Raw genomic sequence first — 16,831 nt, 5'->3', positions numbered from 1 at the left:
TTGTCATTTTAAGAGACTGGATTATATCTTTTTGTCAATCTTCAATTTCTGTCATTTTTTTATAATGACTCGTCTGACGTCATATTGACTGACATAGTAAGATAGCAGACACTGCTTTAAATATATTCAATGAGGTGTTGCATACGGCGAAAATTTACTTTATACTGTGAATGAATATTGTTCTACGTCAGATTTGACAATAGTTTAGCTATATAAGGGCATGGCACGCCAAAAATATACTTCAAATAGTACAGGTGTGGGGGAAATCAAACCCCGGTTTTCAGCGCAACAGGTCAAGGCTTTTAACCACTAGGCTTAATTGCTACAACCAGTATATGGAATCCATTGCCCAGTCTTTTCTTCAATGAGGCGGGATTGTCCTGCCTGCATCTATGCACAAGATGGACACACTCGCTTCACTGACTGTGCGATTGCCTCTGAGCTCCCTCGTGAGACAAGACTCATATATATATCGCAGGGGCGCTTTTGATAGGACTCGTGCTCCTTACTATAACGGTACCATCGAACATTTTTTTCTCCGTGAGATATAATTCAGTCCACGGCAGTAAACGTATCTGACCAATTTTCAAGGATTTTGTACGTCCCAATAACATTAGCCTTTGTGTTTAGGTCCTATTTGAAAACACACATCTGAAGTCTGGAATGGTTTCTCTATAGAATACAATAATAAACTAGAAATGGTACAGTTAGAAGCAGCACGGGATGCTACAGGTGTTCCCAACTTAGTTTTAAAGCAACATTTGCTTATAAATGTATTCAAACTGAAATGAGACCAGTAATAAACCTCTGACTGGGTTCGGAAAACAAATATTTTACAGACAAGACTCGCGCACGCATGTAGTTATCTTAAAGCTTCCTTATTCAAGGCAATCCTATTGAAAATCATATCTATCATTGAGAAAAGTCTTTAACATTACTTCCTCGAATGTCATAATTACATTATATCCCGTAGATTACTATAACATGTGGCATACACATTGATCCAAACTCAGGTGACAGTGTCTAATGAATTTTAAAGTTGTACATAATTGTATTGTGTCGACTAAAAGATTTAAGTAATTCATGCCTTTGTCTCTATGTTTGTTGTACATATTACTGTTTGCATGTATTATATTGATAAACCATTATTGATCATTCTGTACAGTTGTTGCATGTATTGATATACCAGTATTGAGCATGCTTTACTGTTATTGCATGCATTGATATACCAGTATTGAGCATGCTGTACTGTTGGTTGCATGCATTGCTATACCAGTATTGAGCATGCTGTACTGTTGGTTGCATGCATTGCTATACCAGTATTGAGCATGCTGTACTGTTGGTTGCCTGCATTGATATACCAGTATTGTGCATGCTGTACTGTTGGTTGCATGCATTGATATACCAGTATTGAGCATTCTGCACTGTTGGTTGCATGCATTGATATACCAGTATTGAGCATTCTGCACTGTTGGTTGCATGCATTGCTATACCAGTATTGAGCATGCTGTACTGTTGGTTGCATGCATTGCTATACCAGTATTGAGCATGCTGTACTGTTGGTTGCCTGCATTGATATACCAGTATTGAGCATGCTGTACTGTTGGTTGCATGCATTGATATACCAGTATTGAGCATTCTGCACTGTTGGTTGCATGCATTGATATACCAGTTTTGATCATTCTGTACTGTTGGTTGCATGCATTGATATACCAGTATTGAGCATTCTGCACTGTTGGTTGCATGTATTGATATACCAGTTTTGATCATTCTGTACTGTTGGTTGCATGCATTGATATACCAGTTTTGGTCATTCTGTACTGTTGAAAAGGGAAGAATCCAGCTAGCGTATTGGGCTATTTTCCAATCTTGTTGATAGTCAATAAAATATATTTGAATCAAAATACTAAAACAAGCCAGTCGTTATAGAGATGACATCATATTACGTATGAACAGTTTTTCACCTATCAATAATATGGTGAAGGCGCGGTTAACTTATTTTCGCTGCTCTTATGTCGACGGTATAAAGTTTTGTTCCACTATTCCCACGAGTGTATGCATCGTCAGGTACGCCTTCTCACACTGGACACCCATGTTGGTCCAGGCGTGCTGGCATATTCAAGTGGGATTTGTGTTTCTTGGAAATCACAATTTTCACGATATGAAAGGTTTTTTAAGATCAACAAATTTGTGCAAAAAAGCTTCCTAATGATGTAGCGTGAGCTGTGATTTAACCCGTCAGAAAGACACGCCTGTTGTCTGACCCTACACTGTGCCCCGTTGTCTTCGTTACCTTCCCGGCGGCCAGGGCAAGGTGTGATTGGCTGGCGTGGGGTGTCACTTTGATCAAAGAAGGGGATAATGAAGCAATGATCCTAGTTATATCACTTTGAATAGATTTGTCATTTAACATTACACAGTAATGAGATAGTGGCTTGCTGGCCAAGCTGTTTGTCACTAGTCTTAACAAAGTCAAGCGTCGTGAGTGATGCTTTGTGTGGATCATTGACATTGACGGACGTAGCTTTGTTATTGGGAATGCCGGAGACACTGGGATAGACTCGGGTGGCCTCAACTCGACACTTGGGTCAGCTGCGCAATGGAGGAGGGAGAAACTATCTGTAAGTACTGACACTGGGGTAGCGACAAGCAATATCACATCTCATATGGACGAGGTTTCATAGACATTCGTAAGCACGCAAAGAGGTCAGAAAGCCAGGGAATCAGTAGTTATACACAGCTTGTGAAGGAGAGGTGCTGGCATGATGTTTAGAATGATAGTACATGTATTACGTTTCTAAGGAAATAATCGCATACAAGTAAATGTTACTATGATCGCATTCAAGTAAATCGTCACTTTGATCGCATACAAGTAGCATCGTCACTATGATCACATACAAGTAACATTGTTACTATACTATGATCACATACAAACAGCCTTGTTTCTATGATCGCATACAAGTAACATTGTTACTATGATCGCATACAAACAACATTGTTACCATAATATGATCGCATACAAGTAACATTGTTACTATGATATGATAGCGTACAAACAACATTGTTACCATAAATGATCGCATATAAGTAACACTTACTATATTATGATCGCATACAAACAACATTGTTACCGTAATATGATCGCATACAAGTAACATTGTTACTATGATCGCATACAAACAACATTGTTACCATAATATGATGGCATACAAGTAACATTGTTACTATGATATGATTGTATACACACAACATTGTTGCTATTATCGCATACAAGTAACATTGTTACTGTGATATGATCGCATACAAACAAGACTGCTATGATCGCATACAAGTAACATTGTTGCTACAGTATGATAGCATACAAACAACATTCTTACTATGATTAGTTACTATCTGAATTGAGATTGCTTTCACGAAATTAGCGTTTCGATCCTAGTTGTAGCTGTTTGTTAATCTCTGTATTAATATAATTTCTTTTCCTGATATATGCTTCGGATGTTTTGAGTTTATATTTGCTAAAAATATATCCCACGGACCATTTCAAACACTGTTTTCACTTGATACTTGTCGTTTCCGTTCGTCAAACGCGCCGCAATTCAATGTGCACTAGGTGTCCGTGAAGATCCGGGTTAGAATATGTCACGGCTTCGACAACCCATTGCCGTTAAAGGCGACTATGCTTGTCGTAAGAGGCGACTAACGGGATCGGGTGGTCAGACATGTTGACTTGGTTGATGCATGTCATCGTATCCACATTGCAAAGATCGATGCTCATGATGCCAATCACTGGATTATCCAGACTCGATTATATGCAGACCGCTGTCATATAGGTGGAATATTGCTGCATGCGGCATTCAACAAACTAAAAAACAAACAAAATCAATGTGTACAGTTGCTCCCTGAGGGGTGCCTAAACCTGTGTATGTGATTGTGTTCCCTGTAGTATCAGCATCACTCCAGTGCTGGTGGGTTTCACCAGAGTGGTAAACGTCAAAGACCACGCCGCATTCTCCCACATCAAGTGATATAACTGTACCACAAAGCGGCGGTGAAACCAAAATAGAAACAACAGGAACCTCGTTATAATAGCTTCACTGAAAGTTTGACAGTTTGACATTATCCTCAACCATGCTCCTCTGTTGGACTAATTGAATTTACAAGCATAACTACAATTTACAACATACACTTGTTGACATGCATCCCACGGATCCTCCAGGCCGCAACAGTGCAGTTTGCATAACGCTGACTGCCAAATTCACCCTTATTATCTACAAATATATGTTGTATACCACGTTATAGGCCATCATGTAACATAACAGACAGAAGCGTGTGGACAGGGAGGTAGTTACATGTGTATCTCTAGGGAGTGTGGACATGAAGATAGTTACATGTGTATCTCTATGGAGTGTGGACAGGGAGGTAGTTACATGTGTATCTCTGGGGAGTGTGGACATGGAGGTAGTTACATGGGTATCTCTAGGGAGTGTGGACATGTAGGTAGTTACATGTGTATCTCTAGGGAGTGTATACAGGGAGGTAGTTACATGTGTATCTCTAGGGAGTGTGGACATGATGATAGTTACATGTGTATCTCTGGGGAGTGTGGACAGGAATGTAGTTACATGTGTATCTCTTCGGAGTGTGAACAGGGTAGTAGTTACATGTGTATCTCTAGGGAGTGTGGACTGGGAGGTAGTTACATGTGTATCTCTAGGGAGTGTGGACAGGGAGGTAGTTACATGTGTATCTCTAGGGAGTGTGGACATGGAGGTAGTTACATATGTATCTCTAGGGAGTGTGGACATGATGATAGTTACGTGTGTATCTCTATGGAGCGTGGACAGGAATGTAGTTACATGTGTATCTCTAGGGAGTGTATACAGGGAGGTAGTTACATGTGTATCTCTAGGGAGTGTGGACATGATGATAGTTACACGTGTATCTCTATGGAATGTGGACAGGGTAGTAGTTACATGTGTATCTCTATGGAATGTGGACAGGGTAGTAGTTACATGGGTATCTCTAGGGAGTGTAGACAGGGTGGTAGTTACATGGGTATCTCTATGGAGTGTTGACAGGGATGTAGTTACATGGGTATCTCTAGGGGATGTGGACAGGGAGGTAGTTACATGTGTATCTCTATGGAGTGTAGACAGGGTGGTAGTTACATGGGTATCTCTATGGAGTGTAGACACTAGGTGTACTTTTATTTCTGTCAACATACGAAAATTGTTCCCCAACACCAGAGACCGGTGATTGTGGGATCGACTCGTCGTGATTATGTTTCTAGGTTTCGCCGTGGTATTGCTGGAATATTGCTAAAAGCGGCGTAAAACCATACTCACTCACTCACTAAACCCAACTCACTCTTCAAATGCTAAGTTTGCTTCTTTGCTGTTTCCAGGTTGGTATTTCTGTTTACAATATATCAATCTATGTACAGATTTAGACGAATTTCTGTTCTGTTGGTCGTGTCAGTAGAATGATGGCATTGTTCGTAGACGGCATGTGTGACAGACAGCCTTGACATAGCAGGGTTGTGCACTCACATGTCACACGGAATACACCCGGCTATCACATGTTGAGAGGGGTGTCTTAATTATTACCTTCATTTTTTATGTTAAATGGTATTTCTACCAGACAATGCACTGAGCAGATCAGGGCCGAGAAACACCCTTTTCTGTTTATAACGAGCATTAGGGCAAAATAAATTAATTCTACTATCTGTAATGTTATGTTACAAAGATTTCAAATTGCCTGTACAGGTGAGACGTCCCTATTGGACGTGTTGAGTGTAAGATGGCTTTCTACAAGGTTGCCAGACACTTGAACCCAGGTGTAGGTATGTCATAATTCCTATAGATCACCGAGGGGCACATATTCAAGGCTGATTCCAGTTGTAAATCACTGACAATGCCGGTGCTGTATATGTTCTGACACGTTTATTCCATGCGTATCGTGGGAACAAGAACCGGTACCCCATTTAGACCAGTGATATCTGCTCATTTGTCTATTTTGATGTTTGTTTTTATATCCCCAGCTCTCAACTCGTGGTGACACTACCCACGCGGTCCTGATCTGTATGCATAATACAGTTAAAGGGACAAATGACAAAAACATTCACCTCTATGCTGAACAGGCACTGCTTCTGCACACACGGGGACGGGTAGTCATCCATGGCCAGACGGAGTAGACCTAATCTGACAATAATATGCTATTTAATCCTTTATAATAACTTTCTACATACAGCTTTCAAAACACAATCATCTAAAGGTTATAATATAAAGTGTTTACCACACTGGAAGAATCCGACCCGGTCACACGGACGCGACTCAAGTACGCCAATAGATGACGGTCTAAAGATGAACCTTGCCTCAATCGCTGATTGTCCATAAACACACCTGGGCAGACCGCATTGTGTTCCCGATGCGTGGGGTGAATGCACGTGGTTTCTGTTAAGGAGGTCATTGTAACATTTACCATCCCTAGGGACCATATTTGTACTGCCGCTGCTATATGTAGTATAGATGCATGGAGGAAGCTTGAAGTTTGAAGCAAATGAAAACCTGTCTCGTGAAAGTACCCAAACCTCTGGATATATCCATTTACACCTACCCCCATCCTTAGTTGTAGCAGTTCTGTATATGCCGTCATATAAATAACTGTTATGATGCCGGTTGCAGCGTCAAACAACATGCATTTGCTCATATCTGTTCCCATATTTTTGTGCACAAACTATGTGAATATATTTGGCTCTGCCTCAGATAGATATGTATACATTTACCCCGTCTTTATAGATAACATATGTGAATACACGTGGCTCTGCCTCAGATAGATATGTATACATTTACCCCGTCTTTATAGATAACATATGTGAATACATGAAGCTCTTTCTCAGATATATATGTATGCATTTAACCCTGTCTCCATAAGTTATATATGTGAATACATGTAGCTCTGACTCAGATAGATATGTGATATATGTATTTAATCCTGTCTCTACATATATGTGAATAGGTGTATTCCTGCCTCAGATAGATATGTATGCTTTTAACCCTGTCTCTAGGTAATAATGCAGGTCTGCCTCAGATATATATGCATACATTGACCCCGTCCCTACATATATGTGAATACATGTAGCTCTGCCTCATATAGATATTAATACACTTAGCCCGTCTCTACATATATGTATATATTTATTCCTCTAATCATCTGTATATATTTGCCCCTGTGTATGTGTGTATGATCTTTGTTTCTTTAAAAATAAGAACACGTATGCATGTCTGCCTGCCCCTTGAGTGATCTTCACAAGTATATGTATCATTAATATGTTACATGAGAGGTAAATTCTCCATTTTGTTTTATTTTGCAGGTACAACGAAGATGCGTCTGTGTCGAGTGTTCTACAGAGCCAGGTCACGTAGTAAGAGACGGCGATGTGCATTGTGGATAGGAACATTCCTTGGTGCCTTCTGTCTCATCTACTTCAACGTCATGGGCATGAACACAATCAACCAAGATCAGCCATTGTTTTTGGCCAAAGACGTCCATCCACGAAAACCCATGGCCTTTAAACCCCCCGAACCACCAAAGAAAGATGACGAGCTAGACTTTGACCATGACCTTATGCCAGACTTGGTACCCGCCATCTTGCATTATGTTTGGTGTGGCAGACGTCATTTCGAGTACCGCCACTACCTGGCGATCAGGAGCGCTGATCGCGCAGTGAGGCCAGACAAAGTGTTTTTCCATTATGAACAGCTTCCCGTGGTGGACCAGGAAGGTTACTATCAGTGGTTTAATGACACCTTGCAGGAAATAGATCATCTACTTCCACGGCCTCTCAACTACTCAGTGTGTCCCAGAACTGGAACTGCAGAGAGATACATCCTCGTACTGGATATACTAGATAAGTTCGGGGGCATCTATATACCAGAAGATTCCATTTGGATTGACTTCCCTGTACATCTCCGGACGAGTCCACTAGTTGCAGGAGTAGTAGCTACAAGTCCAACTGAATATGCTGATGGAATTATCATAGGTAAGAAGGGTGGGTTCAAACCCCCGACTACCCCCGAGGAGCTTCTTGTAGTGCTGAGTCTAGGCATACACGAACATGGCGGAATCAAACCTTGTGTTTCAGAAGAAGGATATGTCACAGATGTCGTCGGGGACAAGATATGTGTTCGGGTAGAAAGGAATATATTCCCTAAAGACATATGGGAAGAAAAATCCAAATTCGCCATGTTGTCAAGAGTTGTATCATACGGTGTAGTAAACATCAAACACTTCTTCAGTATGAAAAATCCAATTCCCAAAATCGGCCATTACGTCTGTGTTGATTGCAACATCAAGTTCACTGGATATCTGAGCATGTTGAGTGCAATCTACGTGGCCGGACTGAGCAAAGTGTACATTCATGGCGTGGAGAAGCCCACGGGCAAGTGGTGGGTCAAGCTCAAGGAAGACCCTCGCTTCATATACGTGTACAGAGAATACCCAGAATCAGTATATGACAAGGCTGTCATGACGCCAAAACTAGCTGTGGGGATTATGAAAGTGGCCATTCTTCTCAAATATGGTGGTGTATATGTAGATTTTTCTGCTCTCTGGACACAGAAGATTCCAGACACGTATTTTGGTTATGACGCAATGGCTTCCCCTGACTGGCATCTTTACGGGCATTGGCCAGATTCCATTAACCACGGGGTTCTCATTGCTAAAAGAAACTCAAAATATTTACAAAATCTAAGAACAATTTTGCAAAAACACAAGAGCAATAATTATTGGTATAACGATCATTACCTCTCATATAAGATTGTGGAGAAAAACCCTGCTTTGGTTTGGTTGAATAGACGTTTGCAAGTGAAGTGTTTGAACCATAACTGCCATCCTACGTGGCAGCCAAACTACCAGTCGGGGTTGATGCAGAATAAGCCGGGAGCCCCCTTCAGTTGGAAGAATGACACTTTCACTCTTCACTGGACTGATACATTCCCTGAACTGGACCTTGACATGGTCAAATACACGAGTGGAATCGTCATAGACGTCAGTCGCTATATATTCGAGTCAGCAGGAATAGCCCTCTCGAAGGCGTGACACACCTTGGTGAGATGGACAGATATGTGAGGGTCCTTTTAGAAAGTAGCAGAAATATATTCAGTTTTATTGCCGTTTATAAAAGCTATCGTGCTTCTATCGTGATTTTTTATAACACCAACACAATTCATGAAAAAATCACGTGTTATTGTGAAGAGGCATGGGTCGTACACACGATTGCATATACTGCAGGTCTCCCTTCTTCGACACACGTCATGCCTGAACTGTGCCTGGCAATATTTAACACCTCGTGCCAGACTTGACTACGACATGATTGGTGACGTCAGACTGGATCCCAGTACATTCTGGCGACACGTGATTTGTTAGGGGAAACTGACCTGAATATGAAATAGATAAGTGTCTACATATTTACCCAATGTAATGTCTAATCCTATTACGTAAAGCTAGATTTCTATGTTGGATATCAATGTGCTGCATGTTGGCGTTTGCAGTGTTTGTACTATGTGACACATAATGATAGTCGTACATGTGTGAAGAACCAGACATTCAAATTGTTATGTGTTAAAGAAGAGCACATCATACATTCATCAGTATCCACACCCTGGTAACGTTTTAGCGCTACACAAATGGGGGATGAGTATTTTTGCATGACAAGTACAAACTCACCCATAGCCGAGTGCATCGAACAAAATATCTTTTAGGCTGTTGAAAAAATATTGTCTGCCCCATACCACCCCACCCCCCACAAACAATGAATTCCAGGTTGCTTTTAACTTTTTAAGTCTTTGGTGAACACTCTGATTTCCCTTTTCCAAAATGGTACGGACATGACATCAATTCATCTGATAGATTAAGGAAACCGAACCATTTTGATGTGTGTGTGTCGGCAGTGCGAGTGACCGACTGTTGGTCAAATATTCAAAGCGCGGCGCTAATGTGATTTTTCAAATTTTCTTGTATGTATCGTGCGTACTAACAACATGGCGCTTGAATTACCATAAGTTGAAGAATCTTTTCCAAGAGGATCTCGAACATCGGCGGTGTTATGTTTGCAAACAAAACTGCAGACACATGTTGTTATTGCGTATGCATAAACGTGTCAACAATGCCAATATTTTGGTATATATCAATATTCATGCGCAACCAGATTTTGCAACCGGTTTCAGTTTGTTCTGTCAAAGAACGAAAGTTATGTATTTACACTTAAATAATATATTTAGATCGGTCAGATACCAACTTGATACCAAATCCAAATCGTTTCATGTTTTTAATCAATGTGGTGAAGTAATTTGATGCACTTCGCGATGTGAGACCCGTTTTAGCACAATATAGATCTTGATTATCGATTAGATCGTCTTGACTAGACGCCGCCATTTTGATTGAAGCAAATGCAAGTAATATAATAGGTGGAATCTGATTGGTCGGTAGGAGAGACAGAGAAGGGACATAACTCGTAATAGCCACTGGTGGCGCTTCCATCGACCCTGGAAATTCCAGCCAAGTGGGTGTAAACTAGACTTTCATAGTCAGATAATTCCCTTGCCTCGGGAAGATGCTCCGTGAAACGCGTTTTATGATTGTGATGCAAGTTTCTATTTCATGGTTGTGAATTGTATAATTGAGCGTGTATTGTTTTTATAACAGTATTTTTTATATGTGATTCTGTCAATTTGAATAAAAGAAATGTCGGTTACATATTGCTTCTGTTTATATGTCTGATAAATGCTGCAGAATATCTATCGTCTTGCTAATGTCATATTCAAAGAATTCAATGCAAAGTCAACTGGCTAAGAATGACAGCAACACTGATAACGGTTCAATGATGCCACTTAAACAAGGACAAATTCAACAGGTTTTACCGTGAATCCAGGCACATTTCGAAACTCCGTAAATATAACTTGTCCCGTACTGTCAGAGATTTCTACCACTGCAGCCATGCAGCTTGCCTTTTCACCGCACACAGAAAGCCTGCACATGTCAGCCGTTACACATCCGGGTGCAAACCAGATTACATTAAGTCTATATATTAAGTCTTTAAATCTGTGTAAATTCTCAAATTGTAAAAAGTAAATCAGTCAGTCATGTGTCGGTAGAAACTGCGCACATGGCTTTTCCCCGTTAGGTTTGTTCATATCGTTTAAGGGGTTCGACCTGTTTCCACCGCGCATCTGGTTACCCGCAATAGAAAAGTAAACAATTTAACATTGAGAATGTAGCTCTATATTCATTTCGACAAACAGTATAAATGTGTTCAAGACACTCTGCTGTCAGTTAGACGTAGGCGTGGAGACTATAACCCTGTGTATCATTACAAACAACATTAACCATGACGTCACTTGGATCCTGAATTAAACAGCATTATATATAGGTGATTTAGATGTAAAGCAATAAACATTTTTCTCGAGAAAGATTGAGCGTTCCCAGCATATCCACCCCGTCGTCTCTAAGTCACGTTTCTGTGTTTATTATGGATCGTAGATCCTCGCTTGTAATTGATTTTTATATTTACATTTGACATATAATTTACTATTATATTATTATTTTTTATATTATATGCTCCGTTAAAAAACGCTCGACCCTTTATAAGCCGAGTCGATCTGTTCACAAGGGCTGGGACGGTTGTTATGTGTAGGAGAAACCATGTCTAGTAATCTCGAGGAGACATGGTTTGTCCAACTTATAAACCGACTCATCGCATAGACAACGTTTTAATGAAATAACTGTAATAAAAACTCTCAAATGTATAACCTGAATCGGAGATGAAATATCGCCTGCAGTCGTGAACTCGGTTCAATGAAACTGGTGACCTCAGCACGTGGGTTTCGCAACGGTGCGAAATCTGCACGTGCGTCTCGTAGGCTGAGACTATTACACGTTTTGCTTTGACTGACGCTCATTCATTGTACAGCCTGTTGCTGGCGTACGGATCTTGAAAGGGACATTCTCAAAAGCAGTCAGCTTATCGACACCTCTGTAGCCTTGTGGTACACTCAATGGACTGCAGATATGAAGGTTGCGAGTTCGATCCTCGGGAATATGAAGAAATATTTGTCATTTGATTTTACATTTCATTACATGTTACAATCTGAACGGAAGTTATAATGATTGTAAGCACTCTTGCGAGGTGTTACAATCGTTGTAATACCTCAGACGAGGTGTTACCACAATTTCAAAAACTCCATCGAGTTTCACAAACAGCCAGAGGGTTTATAATGAAGGCGGTGGGCCGAGGTAATATTGACACAAGCGGCACGATGGTTATTGCCGGGTTGAGCTGCAGAAAAGATGGGGGCGGTAGTTCAGGTACCCCAACCACTCCACGGTGTAGCCGAGTTTATCTGTACACAACGAGGAAGCTTTCCCTACTACTCCGCGGTGTAGCCGAGTTTATCTGTACACAATTAACATCGGATGCTGACCAAACCACTTCGTGGTGTGGCTGAATTGATCTGTACACAAGAGGTTGGGATGCTGACCCTACCACACTGCGGGGTGGCAAAGTTGATCGGTATACAAGAGCTGGCCCTACCACTCCGTGGTGTAGCCGAGTTGATCTCTACACAACATGGGAAGATGACCCTACCACTCAGCGGTGTGGCCAAGTTGATCGGTACACAAGAGGTGGGGGATGCTGGTCCTGTCACTCCGCGGTGTGGCCGAGTTGATCTGTACACAACATGGGAAGATGACCCTACCACTCAGCGGTGTGGCCAAGTTGATCTGTACACAAAAGGTGCGAACGCTGACCGAATTCATCTATACACAACATGGGACGTTGACGCTACCATTCCACGGTAGGGCCAAGTTGATCGGTACACAAGAGGTGGGGATGCTGGTCCTGCCACTCCGCGGTGTGGCCGAGTTGACTTGTACACAACATGGGAAGATGACCCTACCACTCAGCGGTGTGGCCAAGTTGATCTGTACACAAGAGTTGGGGATGCTGACCCTAGCACTCCGCGGTGTGGCCAAGTTGATCTGTTAAGAAGAGGTGGGGATGATGGCCCTACCGCTCTGTGGTGTGGCCGAGTTGATCTGTACAAAACATGGGAAGCTGGTCCTGCCACTCCGCGTTGTGGCCGAATTGATCGGTACACAAGAGGTGGGGACGCTGACCCTACCACTCCGGTGTGGCCAAGTTGATCTGTACACAACATGGGAAACTGGCCCTGTCACTCCGCTGTGTGGCCAATTTGATCTGTAAACAAGAGGTGGGGATGATGGCCCTACCACTCTGCGGAGTGGCCAACTTGATTTGTACACAACATAGGGAACTGGCCCTGCCACTCCGTGGTGTGGCCGAGTTGATCTGTACACAAAAGGTGTGGACGCTGACCGAGTTTAGCCATGTACACAACATGGGAAGCTGGTCCTGCCACTCTGCTGTGTGGCCGAGTTGATCGGTACACGAGATGGGAAGCTGACTATACCACTCTGTGGTGTGGCAGAGTTGATCTGTACACAAGAGATGGGGACGCTGACCCTACCACTCCGTGGTGTGGTCGAGTTGATCTGTACACAACATGGGATGCTGGCCCTGCCACTCCGCGGTGTGGTCGAGTTGATCAGTACACAAGAGGTGGTGATGCTGGCCCTACCACTCTACGGTGTGGCCGAGTTGATCTGTACACAAAAGGTGTGGACGCTGACCGAGTTTAGCCATGTACACAACATGGGAAGCTGACTATACCACTCTGTGGTGTGGCCGAGTTTATCTGTACACAAGAGGTGGGGACGCTGACCCTACCACTCCGTGGTGTGGTCGAGTTGATCTGTACACAACATCGGACGCTGACCCTACCACTCCGTGGTGTGGTCGAGTTGATCTGTACACAACATTGGTAACTGGCCCTGTCACTCCGCGGTGTGGTAAAGTTGATCTGTACACAAGAGGTGGGGGCGCTGACCCTACCACTCCACAGTGAAGCCGAGTTTATCTGTACACAACGTGGGAAGCTGGCCCTACCACTCCGCGGTGTGGCTGAGTTGATCTGTACACAAAATGGGACGTTGACGCTACGATTCAACGGTAGGGCCAAGTTGATCTGTACACAAGAGGTGGTGATGCTGGCCCTACCACTGCGCGGTTTGGCCGAGTTTATCTGTACACAAGAGGTGGGGAAGCTGGCCTGGTGGGGATGCTGGCCCTACCTCTCCGCGGTGTGGCCGAGTTTATCTGTTTAATCGGCTTGCCCCGCCATGACGTCATATTTCTATGGATATTCGATGTGTCTCGTGAAATATCACGTTTCTCTCATCAAGTGACGGGGCAAAAGGAGATATTTTCATGAGTGGCGACACATGGAATATCCTATTTATTATACTGTTTGTTTCGTTGTTTACCGGAAATTTTATTATTTCATGTAAAACCTTGAAACGCAAATTCTCCCTCTAACACACAGGGACGTTTCACCACCCCTTGTATTTGTGACTAAAAAAGTAGTTTCGTGTTTGCAAAATCTTAAAAACATATATATGAACAAAAGTAACAAAAATTATTTCGGGACACGAAAATTCTGTAAATTTAACAAAAAATATACTTAAAAACTTCCAAACCGCTGTTGGAAACGAAATAAGACACGCTGATCAAGTAACAAAAATAGCGTTTTGCGAAACAAACAGTCTCGACTGTCGAGTTTACAGTGTATAACGAAACATTTTCAAGAGAACAACAAACATCTTGGTGCGATATTTACTCCATAAAAGACCATCTGTCATTGTTTTGCCTTGTAAATGTGGAACTAACATTTAAAGGAAGTCAACTGTCTGTGTACGGGCTAAACACATGGGACAAAGGGAGACAATTTGAGGGGAGGTCACTCTTGTTTGACAATGTTATCTTCACTGCAATGAAAATATCACTTTTCTCAGCTTCGGAAAGCTCAATCTTTCACACTGAAGGATATAATAGATATATATACATGGCAGTCACATAGTAGGCTACTAGTTCCACTGCAACAACATCTTCTCAGAGCAACCATCTCGGTCATTATTCATGTCGTTTAGATATATGAAACGACAAATGGACAAATTGTCGCACAGTACCTTTATCGGTGTACCGAAATTTGCTATATCTGACAAAATCTCGGACAATACTTAGCAGTGTATTATTTTTTTTAAATCGATTTAATATTTGCAATTAAATTCACACCATCAGACAGGAAATTTAAAATTTTACATCTTAGAGTAGAATTATAGTCTGAGGTGAACCCAGTGCTGCGCGGTACTGCACAATGTTCACTTTTCAGATAAATATAACTCGGCATCATAACACCTTCCTGTTGCACCATGCATGAACAATTAATTGGTTTACTATAGATCATTCCTTGTTAAGGGTTATTTGAGTTAAATGAGTGATCATTGAGTGTTGTGTTCTAAATACATGTAGTAATTGGACGGATGTTGGATCACACAGAGTATACTATTTATCAAAATGAGCCTCTTTTCCGGTGACGATGTCATAACAAGCTGAGTGAACGAGGAGCGGCATGCATTTATCGTATAAACGGCGGCACAAGCCGATTAAACTAGAAAAAGAGTTTCACGAATTGCAGCGCTATCTGGCGTTCTTTATTGTCAACGTTGTCCTCCAGCTGTTTGGTGTCCTGTATGTGCACCGACGGTCTTCAGTACATCATTGTTCTTTCTTTACATACGACGTCTTTTGTTTGCGATTTGTTCATTGGTTTGGTTTTGTATTTTGAATTCATTATTTGTATGTAAACAATCACCTTTATTTGTAACATTCACTCTTTATTCGTAACATTTGACTATTATTGCGTACTTTTTGTCCTTTATTTCAACTTTGTATTTTTTTACCGAAGGGCCGCCCATAGGTAGGTCTACATGAGAAATAATAGCAGAAGACTATCTCTTCCCTCTTCCCTCAACTTCCATCGATGAAGATTCAATCAAGGAGATTGAAAAACCTATACTGTCAGATAGACGTATTACCACTGCTAAACTTGAGGAAGACACAGGTCTAATCCATGGAACTATTGAAACTATTATTCATGAACATTTACAGACGATATAAGATATCTGCTCGTTGTATGCCAAAGTTTTTAAATTTTGATCTTTAGGATAAAAGAACTGACATTGCCAGAGAAAATGTAATTCTAATTGAGGATTTCGTCAAATTCAACAAGAAATTGGCAAGGTGTGATGAAACATGGGTCTACCACTATGATCCCGAGTCAAAACGTCAATCCATGGAATGGCACCATTGGACGTCTCCGGCACCAAAGAAATTCCAGGCTGTGAAAGTTATGGCCGCTGTATTCTGGGATACAAAGGGTGTGATCCTTGTTCATTACTTAGTTCAAAAGACGATTACCGTTGCCTTTGCTGATGTGCTTCACAGCTTGAAAGATTCTATCAAAGAAAAGCGGGGAGAAAAGCTGACTGCTGGAGTTCTACTACTTCATGACAATGCATCTTCTAACCCCTCTCGACTTGCAAAGGCTTTTGTGTGACAATGTGGGTTCGAAGAACTTCCTCTCCCTCTAAGTGATTGACCTGGCACCAAGTGATTTCCACCGGTTTCCTAAACTGAAAGAACACCTTCGTGGAAAGCGCTATGATGACAACGATGACCTCAAAGCTGACGTGAATGGGTATTTGAGGGTGGCTTCAGAAAAATTCTTCCTTACTGGAAGTACAAAGCTTCACTATCGATATGAGGAGTGTATTGGAAAGGAGGGAGAATTGTTGGTTTTCTTTGTTAGGCTTAGAACGTTTTGACCAGCCCTCCTATCCTTCTTACTAGAAG

At 41.8% G+C, this 16,831-nt stretch overlaps 1 protein-coding gene across 1 annotated transcript in view; it reads left to right on the top strand.

The window, feature by feature from the left end:
- Positions 1 to 10,753, top strand: part of LOC139450352 (uncharacterized) — a 42,410-nt gene extending 31,657 nt beyond the window's left edge. The window contains exon 2 of the mRNA XM_071232033.1: positions 7,373 to 10,753. Coding sequence (XP_071088134.1) covers positions 7,373 to 9,099 — 1,727 coding nt within the window. The 3' untranslated portion in view covers positions 9,100 to 10,753. The remainder of the gene's footprint in view (positions 1 to 7,372) is intronic.
- Positions 10,754 to 16,831: the final 6,078 nt, after the last annotated feature.

This window comes from Haliotis cracherodii, unplaced genomic scaffold (assembly GCF_022045235.1).
Source record: "Haliotis cracherodii isolate W230 unplaced genomic scaffold, xgHalCrac1.p SCAF_8, whole genome shotgun sequence".
Lineage (NCBI taxonomy): Eukaryota > Metazoa > Mollusca > Gastropoda > Lepetellida > Haliotidae > Haliotis > Haliotis cracherodii.
The sequence above is the reverse complement of the archived record's forward strand: the minus strand, read 5'-3'. Positions and strand labels throughout refer to the sequence as shown.